This window comes from Chlamydotis macqueenii, chromosome 4, assembly GCF_036417535.1.
Source record: "Chlamydotis macqueenii isolate bChlMac1 chromosome 4, bChlMac1.mat, whole genome shotgun sequence".
Lineage (NCBI taxonomy): Eukaryota > Metazoa > Chordata > Aves > Otidiformes > Otididae > Chlamydotis > Chlamydotis macqueenii.
The window spans coordinates 82,244,969-82,258,367 of NC_141559.1; the positions used below are offsets into that span (position 1 = coordinate 82,244,969).

Here is a 13,399-nt window from a genome sequence, read left to right on the forward strand (position 1 = left end):
TCCTAATGACTTAGAGTGGAAATCACTCTGTAGCTAAGAGTCTCTTGATAAGCTTTTTCCTGTGGTTGTATATATTCATCGTTAGCTATTGAATATGTTGACAAAGTCTTTAAAAACAAACTCTAGAAAAATTTGACCCTAACTAGTCTTATGTAACCTCTGTGTGGAGCGAAAATATTAGGAGTGGTAAGTTTCTAAACTTTGTTGTTGAGATGTTCTTCTTTTGGTAGTTACCTCTGCGCCTCTTACACGTACAGCGCTTGTAGCGTAGATAAAGCTGTGCAATTACATAGGTGTGGAATTGAAATAATTATTGCCACGTAATGTGCCTTAATATCTAATATCCTGTTTAAGTGATGGAGCTAAGGAGGAAAGAAGACCAGGTCAACTGTATGAAATAATGTGGCCCAGGTAGTTGTGATACGTAATGCACTTCACATTATGTGTATCTTCTTACCCAAATCTTGTTAGCAAGGGTCTTATGGGTTATATACTAAAATACCTAAAAGACACATTTGCACTGATACTGTTTCAGACAATGGCTTTAATGTACTGTAAACTAAACTGAAACTTTTCACATGCGGTATTGTGAAATTAAGCCCTGCTTGGGATCTAAAAATGTAAATAACCTGTTGTTACGAGTTGCCTTTTGAGGAACACTATTCATGGACTGTACAGGAGATGACACTGCCGACATAGACACTGAGTATTTTAGGTGACTAAAGTTAGATGATGTCCGTTGGAGAATGCATCGAGAGCAGCCCTGAGGAGAAGGACTTGGGGGTGCTGGTGGATGAGAAGCTCAACGTGAGCCGGCAATGTGCGCTTGCAGCCCAGAAACCAACGGCATCCTGGGCCGCATCAAGAGGAGTGTGGGCAGCAGGTCGAGGGAGGGGATTCTCCCCCTCTACTCTGCCCTGGTGAGACCCCACCTGGAGTACTGCATCCAGGTCTGGAGCCCCCAACATCAGAAGGACATGGACCAGTTGGAGAGGGTCCGGAGGAGGCCACACAGATCATGAAAGGGCTGGAGCAGCTCTGCTGTGAGGCCAGGCTGAGAGAGTTGGGGCTGTTCAGCCTGGAGAAGAGGAGGCTCCGGGAAGACCTGAGAGCGGCCTCCCAGTGCCCAAAGGGGGCTGCAGGAAAGGTGGGGAGAAATTGTTCAGTAGGGTCTGTTGTGATAGGATGAGGGGTAACAGTTTTAAAATACAGGGAGGTAGACTCAGATTAGATATTAGGAAGCAACTTTTTACGCTGAGGGTGATGGAACACTGGCCCAAGTTACTCACAGGTGGTGGATGCCCTATCCCTGGAAACATTCCAGGCCAGGTTGGCCGGGGCTCTGAGCAACCTGATCTGGTTGGAGATGTCCCTGCTCCTTGCAGGGGGATTGGACTGGGTGGGCTTTGAAGGTCTCTTCCCACCCAAACCATTCTGTGATTCTATGGTTCTGTATGCCACCTTCAGCCTTGTTTCAGGTCATCTTCAGAAATATTTCTGCAGGAGCCTAGGATGTGCAGATGAAGCCAAAGAGAGTACAGCATGGCTTCTCTGCCACCTTTGCTTCCCGATGATGTTGGTAGTAAACTCATGGCAGTGAATTGCGACAAGACTGAAAATGTGGAAGGGAAATCGCTGTGCATCACTTGGTTTGTTTGGGGTTTTTTTTTTTTTGGTGGTTGTTTTTTTTTTTTTCTTTTTTCTTTCCTACACAGTCATGGTTTGTACCTTGACTTCTTCCTCGTGTTTTCAGTGAAGCTCCAATTGAGAAGGGCGTAGCATGCTTCCCTCTCCAAGTGAATTAATGCGAGATGGAATTACAGGATTGATTTATAAACTGGTTAACTGCGTTGATGCCTAATTGATTCACTGCAAGTAGGTACTTTACAGCCCTTGTAGACAGAGACTGGGGTGTTGCCAGACTTCCGATGCAAATGGGTGTTTTAGCTGTCAATCTAAAACTGGTCTTAGAAAGCTCTTTGCGTTCTCCGCAACACTGGTGTGGAAGAGTCCTTTCCCAAGCCGGCTGTTGGGCTGCAGAGCTCATCGTAAGCACTGGAAATAAGAACGTGGTACGTATGGATACATATCGTATTGCTTATTTGTACTGAGGGAGTGTGTAGGAGTCCTAGTCATAACATTTGGATTATGTCCCCCGTAGAATCACAGAATCACAGAATGGTTTGGGTGGGAAGGGACCTTCAAAGCCCACCCAGTCCAACCCCCCTGCAAGGAGCAGGGACATCTCCAACCAGATCAGGTTGCTCAGAGCCCCGGCCAACCTGGCCTGGAATGTTTCCAGGGACGGGGCACCCACCGCCTCTCTGGGCAACCTCGGCCAGGTCTCCACCACCCGCAGTGTAAAAAATTTTTCCCTAATATCTAATCTAAATCTAAATAGTCCAAGTTTTATGTTGTCTTGATTGTTTATACAAACGGGATTCATGTTCATGGGTTCAAATGGAATTTTCTGCCTTTTTCTTGGCTACTCTTTCTATCTTAATGCTTTGGGTAGGTTTTGGAAGCTGTGTTATATCTTCTGTATGCGTAATTCACTATTAAAATCTTTCCTTCCTGTGATTATAATGGAATTTTGCCCTTGAGTAAGTGTACTCATCATCTTTTGAGCGCAGTTTTAAAAATGGGGTGAAAGTCTGGTCACAGAAAGTAACATTAGTTGAGTCTTTGGACTGCGGAATAGTGATACGCGGTGTCCGTTTAAAAAATGAAGTTGTGGGAAAGATGAGCTGTGTACCTGCAGAGCCATCAACCTGACTCTGCCAGCAGAGCTTTAGAGCACGCTGCGGGAAAGAACGAGTGGAGACAGCCGGAAATCGCCAGGTGTGTCTGCTGTTTGTAAGCGATGCTATTTTCAACAAAACAGATCTTTGGCAAGAGTGCTGATGATGTATGTGCCTGGTTTTTAAGCGTCTTTTGGGATGAAGGCATCTGTAACGGATAAATGCTGTCTGGACTTTGGAAGCCTGTTTGATTCAATGTCACCTGGAGTATTATTGAAGGAGAGAAGGATTACGCTGCGTGGTGTATGAAAAACTTCTCAGCTTTGGTGCGGTAGCCAGGAAGACTGGAGTAAGCCAGCAACCAAGTTTATCTTCCATTCTGTCGTTTTCTATTGACGTAAAATTAATCAGGCTCCTTCTCAAATGATAGACATCGAAAGGCGGCAGTTAATGAGGTGTTAAACAGATGGGGTTGAAAAAGGGAGTATTTGTTTGCTACGAAGTTGGAGCTGGGACCTCATTTGATATTTCCTTTCATTCCTGACCTGGGCAGAGCGCGCAGATGTGCGCTGGTTGCATCACTTCCGACGTCACCGGAGAGCCTGGCCGCAGAGATCACGCTGGCAGCCTGGAAAAGCAGGGCGAGTGGCGTGACAGAAGGGGGATGAACAGCACTGCGCAGCGCCGTGTTACGCTCGCAGTGATTTACAGACAAAGCCTGTTGAGATGAAGTTATACGAAAAAAAAGACCCAGGAGCAGTAATTGGTCTTTGAATGGTTGTTATTTGTCAGCGTGGTGCATTTTGAAAGACAAAGGAAGGCAGTGAGAAGAAGGAGGGAAAATGATATTAAGGTTCAAAGCACTGCTAAGAGCATCTCCTGAGTAATAGCGTCACCTCCTGATCAGATGGTTTTGCTTTTAATCACCTGTTAACAAAGAGGATTCTTCTGCCCTTGTTTTTAGGGGGTCTGGTTGTCATTTATGCTGAAATTCTTGATGTCTATTGATTAGCGAATGCTCTTGCCTGCAGCTGTTTCTTATCAGCCTAAGAAGCAGGTAGTATCCGTTCAGCGGTGCTTCACGAGTGCTGAACATAAACTATTATTTCAATTACTGAAGGTGCACTTTGCCAAGCAGGGAACTCATCTTGCGGTGTGGAAAAATAGAACAAATAATGTTTTTTTTTTTTTTTTTTTTTTTAAAAAAAAATGATCTGACGTTTAATCCAACAAGTCCTGACGTTTAATCCAGAGAGGTGATGATTCACTTTGGCACCAGTCATTCCATGATCCTGTGCATCGCTTGCTGTCCAGCCCAGCGACGCTGCCATCTACTCCGTTATAAGCTGGAAACCAGTAATTGCAGAACTTTTTGTCCTAATCGTTGCTACGTCAGTATTATCCCAAGTGGAAAAAGTATTTTTATATTAATATTTAACTAAGAGAAAAGTTATATAAAGGTCTGTAGGAGCTGACCTTAACCCCAAACCCGCTGTTTGAGGAAGCCTGACCTTTCAAGGGCTTTTTTCAAGAGATCTCAAGTGCTCTCCTGTATATAAAATTAATTTGCAGGGAATATAGTTTTTTCCATTGCTTGCAATGTTGTAATATGTGGGTGTTTTTTTTTTTTTTTTTTTTTGAAGTGCAAGCTTTTATATTTCCAGCTTTCTACTGGAAATTGTGTTCTCCCGGTTCTGGTTGCTTGTGTGACGGACCCACCAGTACGTGTAGTTGCTGTTCTTACCATGAAGTTTATGTACTTAAACACTTGTAGAATTGAAACATTAATTTCCACCATTTTAACTTTTAATGGTTTGGAAGAGTCAAACAAAATCTCGCGTCGGAGGTGATGTTGGTGAGGAAGGGTGGAACCTGTGCAACACCAATTATATATATGATAATTTTTACGTGAAATTTCGATAAGGTGTATTTGCGAATCTCTTTTTTTTTTTTTTTCTTTTTTCTTTTTTTTCCCCTTTTCCCCTGGATTTATTTACATAAATGATTTTGTGTTCGTAGCAACCTTCCTCTTTGGATCAAGCAATTATTATTTTCAATACAATTCTGAAATGATGTGCGTAACCTTGCAATGGTTTTACACTAACGTGTAATTTATATGTAACGCTTCGCTATGCTGAGACTTTTATAAAATCCTCCTCTTGCCAATGCCCCTGTGTTTGGTAAATGTGGAAATGTGACTGGGGTAGGCAGAATACTCAGTGCTCCGCAGCAAATTAGCGGCCGGACGAGGTTTTGGAGTATCGAGGCTCGTTTGGCAGAGCAACACATGCTTGTTGACGAGTCACAGCGCTGCTCATGTAGAAATAATTCTGTCTCCAGAGAAAAGAGGACCAAGAGCCATGGGAAAACGTCTGCTTTTCAGTTCGTGGAGAGGTGAGGATCGCAGGCAAAAGACAGCTCAGAACCAAACCCGTAATAAATGAATTTTACTGCCCACTCTCTACGTGGGAATTAGTTATTGATTGTTATGCCAACCAGCGTTAACAGTGTGAAATCCTCTGTCTCACGGAGTGGGTAAACCCATCATGCAAATAGTAACTAAATTCATTTGGGTTCGTAAGCAGCAGCAAGCCGTGCTACGTTTAACTTGCAGATTTTGTACGAACTCTGTAAAAAAGTCCTGTTTGGTCTCCAATATTTAAATGAGACTATTGAGAAAGGTTGCGCCCTGCGTTGGCCGGGCTAGTTTAATGATTGGCTTTGGCCAGAGCCCTGTCTGCCTTCAAGGATTTTGTGTGTTTGCTGTTCATGAAACACTCTTGGGTTCTGTGTTAAAGCTGTTGACCACGCGTAGCAGAAAATGGTGGCTCAAGTTCAGCTTTTAAATTTTGAGTGTTCACTATTTACCAGTTCTGGCTTTTTCTGCCTTTAAAATACACACCCTTTCAGATAGTCATTCAGGAAGGGAAAGAAAGAAAATAATTATTTAATTTGTTATGTAGTTGGTGGCAAGGGTTTAAGCGTTTCTGATCCTTACTGGTTTTGTGGTGTCATTCCCCATTAAGCTCCATTTGAAACTGGTGGCAGTGCTAGGACGTGCTGTACCTGGGGCAGCTGCTGCTTTCTCACCTCTAATGTTTAACTAATGGCGAGCAGTTCCCGTGCTTTGATTTTACAGCTGAAATGGAAATCCACTTATTTCCTGGGGAATGCCCTTTCGTGGTGTGGGAACATCGGATGCTTCGAACTCTGCTTGTTAAACTCGCTGAGATGAGAAACACAACCCCGTAAGTGATAAGTTGCAGAGCTGGAGAATCCAGCTGAATACTTCCACTTTCTCTAAAATAGGGATTGTAATCAGTGGAACAATTTGACTACGAGCCAGTTTGAACAGTCTGGCTTAATCTAAATAAAACTCAAAGGCTTTGAGCAGGTTTTATCTCCCTTTTCCTGAATCAGGCCCTAATAAATAAATTAACGAGATGCAAAAAAGCTCAAAATAGTACCGCAGAGCTCTTGGCAGGCAAGAAAGCATCTGTTTCTGCAGGTGGGATGATGGGGAAAACCAAGTTGGGTCTCATCCTCGTCTTGCTTGGCTTTCTGATGGTCTGCTATAACAGTTCTCCTTCATCCTGGAGCTCATCCTGGCTGGTGATGCTCCTAAGAGCTGGGCAGTGCCTTCCTCTCTGCTTTTCTGTGATTCATGTTTGCTTTTTGAGATTACAGCTCTGTGTATTCACGTATAAAAGGGCTCTGACATGACCTGGGCTATGGGAACCCCATCCAGACAAGCGCTCTGTGGTCCTAACACTTGGGATGCTCGGAGAGGCTCCGAAATTGGATATGAGAGTTTTAATTTCCAAGGAAGCGTTGTGCAGCCATAATTTTTATGGATTTTTTTTTTTTTTTTGTCTTTAAAACCACTGCGCGTTAATCTTTGGAAGCTCATAGTCAAAAGAAGTCTGTAGAGCCCACTATGAAACTTCTCCACTTGTCAGCAGTGGTTGCGAGTCTATGAAATGTGCCTGGATGCCCTGAAGAAGACACCAGCTGCACGAGTTTTTATTTGTACCTTTGCGTGGATAATTTTAGCATAAGAACAAAATGGTTCCTGAAAACTGTTGTCTCGTGATTGGTACCTTTTGTCTTTTTCGTGTGTCAGAGGAATTTATTACTGTGATTAGTTCCCTTCTTATTCCTTGTTCTATAAATTATCTCTGACAGATTAATTTAAAGCACAGTAGATAAGAGGAAGTTACTGACATCGTGATGCATTGATACGTCTGTGGTTAGGTCTGGAAAGCATGCAGCTTGAAATTTCCTCCTCTGAATAACCTGAAGTTTGGTATTTATTGTGTTAAATAGCAGAAATGAGTACTGAGACGCCAAGATCGCGTGCGGACATAGCGTTGAGGGTGTTCATCAGCCTGACAGCAGGAATAATAGTATAGTCAAGAGGAGAACAGCCTTGTAGACGCACAAGTTGCATCAACACCTTCCCATGAACGCAGAGCACGGCCGGGTGGACAATGCAGCAGTGTTTGAGCGTGCCGGAGGGAAGCACTCGACGTGAAGTGGGTTATTGCTTTCTGCTCCGGAGGACTCCACACAAGTGGTTCTCCTAATCCTTCCTGGTAGGGTACATCCAAGTAGCACGTCTTGGTTTCAGCAATTTTAAGGCAGGAATGAACTTTTTCTCACAGGGCTTAAGGGTGCTTACCATAGACGGCTGGTGTTTCTCTTACAAATAATGTTTCAAGACATCTTGGTTATGAATAGAGAGAACTAGATGACAATGTAAGAAGCTAACTGGGGAAACTGGGACGAGGCAAAATCTTTTCCTTTCCTGTTTTTCTTAATGAAATGAAAGTTTTTCTAATTTTCTTAATGTGAACAGAGCAATATTTTTGTGCAAAACTCCTTGTTAGTGCAAACATGCTTTTCCTATGGATGTTACCAGAGTGAGAACGGAGTATGTGGTGGCTGAATCCTAAGTAAGGAGGTGGGATTTTTTTTTTTAGAGATGGTTAGCTGAGGGGTGGTGGCCTTGACATCACGCTCGGTTTGGTTGCCAAGCGAGGGGTTACATCAAAACTTTGCATAAGTAGCGTTGAGCCACCGTCTTTGTTTTTGCTGTTCCAAATCTGTTGGGAGCAGATGGAATTGCGTTTTATCCCACTGCTGTCCAAGAATAACTCCTTTCTAAGTCATTTCAGAGGTGATGGGAAAGGTGCAGATGGCAGACGCGGAGATGGAAGCAATGATTTTTGCAGCTACGCCTTCCCTCGAGGAGTTTGGCTCTTCGCTGGCTGGCTGCGAACTTTCCAGACCTGCTCCTCTGGAGCACCCGCCCCGAGTCCTGCGCTCGAAGGACGCTCGCAATCGTCTGCATTGACCCCGGTGTTCGTTAAATACTTTGTCAGTTCGACTTGTGGTGGGGTTTTTGGTGTTTTATTTTTATTTTTAACAATAGAGAGAGTTTCTTTGCTCTGTGGTGATTATCAAGAGAGCTGTGCATTAGGCACTGCCTTACTACAAGAAAAGAGGGGGGGGGGGGGAAAGAAAACACGTATGCATGTCCGCCTCCGCGACCGCCAGCTTACTGATTTTGTGGTTGTGACCTTCGCTGCACCGCCGAGCTATTTCATAGACAAACACTCAAGAGCTACTTATCCTGTAAAGAGATGCGAACAGATCTTGGATGAGAAAGATATTGTAGTGCGTCTGTTGCTAAGGCTGCCTTGACACAAGCCGTAAATTCTGCATGATGTGCCAATGAGTGCATTGTTTACAAATTGTCAAGATTTATTCCAAAAATAAGAGTTTCTCATGGTCTGCGGTTGATTAAAATGCACTTTAAAAGTTTATTCTTTGGAGGGTTTTTTTATTTTTAAAATGGGTTTTCCTGCTGTTTCCTACGTCTCAATAAGGAGGCAAGGCTCAGTGTTCTGTTAGATCTGTCTCAGTGGGTCAGGAAATATCCGATACGGATTGTACAATCTATTGTACAAGGGGCTGAAGCCGCCCCTTTTCCTAAGGGATTTATCCTTGCTGGTCACAGCGTGGCTGCCAAACACACTCCAGTCTTCGAAAAATACTCCAGCTCTTCACCTCCTTGAGCTCAGAGCTGTTGAGCTACTGGATGTCTTCAACATTTGCTTGATTTTCTCAACAAACATGGCCGTGGTTTCAGTGACGTGGGTTTACTTCATCCTTGCGAGAAGCTGGTGGAAAAGCTTAGGCTGGCTCCTGGAATTAGCTGAGCGGGGTTGAACCAGTCTGTGCTAGAAAGTTTTCATTTGGGGGTGAAGAGGATTTAAGTCTGGCCTCTATTCACTGAGCCGGGATATCGGCTCCGTATTTGGGTGTAAACCGGTACAGGTGACTTCTGACCTTGTAGGTGTGAACAGCATCGTATCAAAACCTCTACTACAGCAGCAGCTAAGTGAGGGATTCATAGAGTTGATCAAATTTAATTTATAGATGGGATTTTGGTTTACCATCGTAACATCAGATTTTTTCGCGTTGGTACCTGACCTGTTCTGGCAGCAGCGTGACCGTGCGGAGGAGCCCGGCGTGCTGCTGCAGCAGAAGCACAAGAGGAGTGAGAACACGTAGCTGTGCGAGCGCTCGTCGTTGCATTTTTAGTATGTAAATACAGTCCTGTCTAAATTCAAATCATCTGGATTTGTCTTTATTTTTGAGTTTTGTTCTACTTAACAAAGGGGAACTTGTCAAGGAAACTAGCTGTGTACATCTGCCTTGATTAAATACTTGAATTATTCAATATTTATCTCCTTTTTTTTTTCCTACTTAGTGTGAAATTGCTTTCATTAAAAAATGAGTCATTTGGGGAAAATGCCGCTCGTGCGTTTCTGCAAGGGGTTACAGATCATTCTGCTTCTCGCTGCCGTTAAGAATTTAGCACAGCAGTCCATGGGATAGAGGAACAGCTGGCTTGAACTGGGAAATGTAAAGGGGAGAAGCACTGGTATACGAAGTATTTATGGAAGTTGATTATAATTCTGTAGAAATATGTACGTGGAAATGAGAAATCCCCATAAAATGAGAAGTTAGAAGAGAGAACTTTTTGTTCCCATCCTTCTTTCTCCTGGATATTGACCATGTTAAGATAAATGTTGCTTATTCATGCTAGGAAGGTAGGTGCTGGAAGATGTTCAGTGGGAGGGGAACAGAGCTGGAAAGAAAACCGGGCTCTGCGGTCGAGGATCAGCTGTGAGCTGGGTTCACCTCTGTGCACCAGCGGTCGTAGTCCCCGGTTGAACGACCGTTCATTGTCTTTGAGGCGTGTGTTGGGAAAGAGAGCTCGTGTGGCTGGGGAGAATGTGTCTGGGAGCAGAATTCACTGAAATGAGGTGCAAAATGGAATATTTAAATCAGATAGTAGAAGATTGTATTGATCGAAAAGTTGGGTTATTTTTATTATTGGTGCTCCATGGACTTCTCAGTCTCTCCTCAGTTGATTTCTTATGTGTCCCCTCTGTAAAGTCAAATAATATTTACACGCTTCCAATTCTTTAAGGTAATACAGGTGAGAACAACATTTTGGGGGCAGACAATATATCCTTTGACGATATGAACGTATACGCTTTATTTCTAGGGAGTTTTGTTGCTCAAGTTTAGGTTTAATGGTCAGTGCTTACGAGGACTCCTGTGGATGTTGCGTTGTTCATACTGCGCGTGACATCCTTGAGAACAGTTTCCTCATAAGCGTCTTTCTCGGGAGATAATTAGATTTCTCGCTTATCTGAAAATCTCTTTCTTTAATGAATACAATATTTTCTTCAAGTTTGTTTTTGGATGCTTAGTTGGCAAGTGCCGCTGGTGTCGAGAAGCAGAATCAAAAGCTGTGCCACTTGTTGTGTTTCATTGGGTGCAGGAGCTCTGGTGAATATCCAGTGAAAACTGTTGCAGCAACAAATTGATGTCAACAAACACATGTTCCAGCCTGGATTCCGCTGTGAATATTGATTCCCTGCTCTTTGCATGACCTTCTCCGCGTTCCTTCAGCCAGAATCCTGCTTTAACGCGTTGGAGAGCGTCACTCTGTAGGGTCACAAAACCCCATCTGGATTTTGGGACGTTATTATTTTCATGATCTACGCCTGAAGATCTGTGTCAAAATCCTTTTTTTCAGGTTGGGACCAAATGGAAGTTAGCCTTCATACCAGGCTTCTTTTGTATTTTTCTTTTAATTTTTTTTTTTTTTTTTTAGGGAACGATTTCCCCAGCAGGTAACACTGGTACATAGGAGCCTAGAAGTTTTTGAACGTCAGACAGGAAATAAAAGGAATTATTTCTATCCCTTTTAGGAAAGTGGGTCAGGCTATGATACTTATTTATAGGATGTCTCGGTATTTTCATTTTCCTTTTTTTTTTTTTTTTTTTTTTTCTCTGCAGAACTGACTGATCTTTGGCTTGAGCTTTCCTGTCGATGCTGCTGCCAGGTCGTGTGCTCTGCGTTTGGCCTAGAAATCAGTGGTAGTGGAGGGGGGCAACCTTGCAGCTAAAACAGACTCTAAATATGCTTGTTGAGGGGTCAAGTGGAGTATTTTGGGGTGCAGTGGTGAGACCTGGGCAGCGGTTTCACGCGTAGCTTTGGAAAGAGAAGACCTGGGTTTTTGCATATATCTTAATAAAGTGCGGCATCATGATGGTCTTCTGCTCCGTGGGGATGGCCTTAAACTCCATTTATCTCCAGTTCGTGCTGGTTGGAAGGTTAAGTTGACACCTCAACGCCATTTCCTTCGCAACACAACGCCTGTCCCACCAATGAATGCTTTTTCCCTGGGTTTAAATGTAGGACTGGTAGCTTGGAAGCCCTTCAACCGGAGGAGAACGTTGACGCGTCTGTCAGTGCTGAGCGTGTGCTTCAGAAATTTTAATTGCGACGCCTTGCTTACAAGGTACACAGGTGTGGTGTACAGCAATTTAAATGCTTGTTCGTGTACTTAAGACACTTTTTTGACTAATTGAATGTTTCTAATTTTGGGAAAGTGCTAGAAAATCATCCGCCAAACCTCGCGCGCTATTTGCGACTGAGCGTGAATGACAATTAACTCTTGAAACAGAAGGGAGGGCAGAATAACGAGGGGAAAGATGCTGACTGCTGGAAAAATGGATTCAAGTTAGTAGAACCCAAAGTGCAAACTGCATCTTGAAAAATGATCTGAAATAGCTCACTTGTAAAAAATATTGGGTTTTTTGGTGGGTTATTAAGCCTTTGAACTTGCCAGATCTTGAAAAAATTTATCTAGATGTGCGTTAAGTTCTTTTTAAGGTTCTGCATAAACTGAATGTATGTAGACGGTATTGTGGAAACCTTGTACCTATAAATACAGATGATACAAGCAGAAATTATTAAACTGAAATCTTACATATAATTTTTTTATATATATTTAATTTCTAACCAGAATTTAAGTAGTGCAACATGTTATTTTTAAAAAAAATGACTCTGTAACCTTCCAGAATGGGATGGTGAATTCAAATATAACAGGATTTTGCCCTCACCCGCCTCTAGAAAAGTAAACAAAAACTTCATGATTGGAGCTAAGGATTGATAAATGCAAACTGCGACTTGGACATAGATTAAGAAAAAAAAATAATGACACATTTGGGTTTTTTTTTTTTTTTAATCCTTCTGAGTATATTTAGAACCATTATTTTTTCCTAGAAGATACACTTCATTTAAGCATAGGTTAATAGTATTTGTTTTCTATATTACCTAGAGTCAGACTGGATCATCTAATGCAATGATTTTTTTTTTTTTTTTGATCTGCCAGTGGTAAACCTTGATAGGACCTGTCTGGCTCTGGAGATCTTTAATCATTAGCCTTTCACGATTCTCTTTGACCATCGTAATAACGTGCTTTCTCCTTACTTTGGTCATGCAGGCTGTTGAGTTTTGGGTGACGCGGAGGCAATTTGTGTGGCGGGAGAGTCTTTGCAAAACCAAAGGTTGTAAGGATTCATGGTGTGCAACACTTCTGCTGCAAAGTTAGATGGTTTATGACATGTGAGCTTTATTTGCTTCTGCCTTGCACTGTTGTTGTCTCCTGCCTGACATGAAGCAGATAACTTGATGCTCTAAACTCAAGGAACACGTCAGGACGACCAGCGAAGGATGAGAGGCGACTTTTCCTAGGCATTACAAACCCTTGCAGCTAAATTATCTTTATTTCAAAGCACTAGGTCAAGATCCAATAAATGGATTTGTGAACAGATGGGAAAGTGTAGCGCAACTGTGAGATCAACTTCCTAGACAACTGTTGTAGCGCGCACCATCTGCGCGGCCCATGTCTCAGGTACGGGTGTTGGATGAAGGTGGGCTTCAGGGGGACGTCGTGAAGTGGTCTTTTGTCATGGTAACGTTTCTGCGTATAATACAGACACCGAGGAATGTGTTTTGAAGAAAACAAGACTCATAATCAAGCTTTGCGTTGTTGCGGTATGGAGGCAGAGATCAATGATTATATGGAGACTGTAGAGCAAAACCACAGAAATCTGCACGTACAAAGTACTGCTTGTGTGGAGAGGTGGCTCCTGCAGTGCAATGATAATAACCATTTCTTTTATTCTTTGTTTTCCCCAGTGTATTTGAATAGGGGGAAGAATTTGCAGTGGTCAAGGTACACAATGAGGTTTGTATTTACCCTGCAGCTTTTGGGTAAAACAGA

The 13,399-nt window shown here is 42.9% G+C and overlaps 1 protein-coding gene across 4 annotated transcripts in view; it reads left to right on the forward strand.

Moving 5' to 3' along the window:
* Positions 1-13,399, forward strand: part of ATRN (attractin) — a 149,095-nt gene that overhangs the window by 12,636 nt on the left and 123,060 nt on the right. Inside the window, exon 1 of one of the 4 annotated variants that reach the window (XM_086746153.1) lies at positions 5,014-5,135. The exons of the other annotated variants lie outside the window; for them this stretch is intronic. Coding sequence (XP_086602279.1) covers positions 5,029-5,135 — 107 coding nt within the window. The 5' untranslated portion in view covers positions 5,014-5,028. Of the gene's footprint in view, positions 1-5,013; positions 5,136-13,399 lie in introns of those variants that run through there. 4 annotated transcript variants of the gene reach the window in all.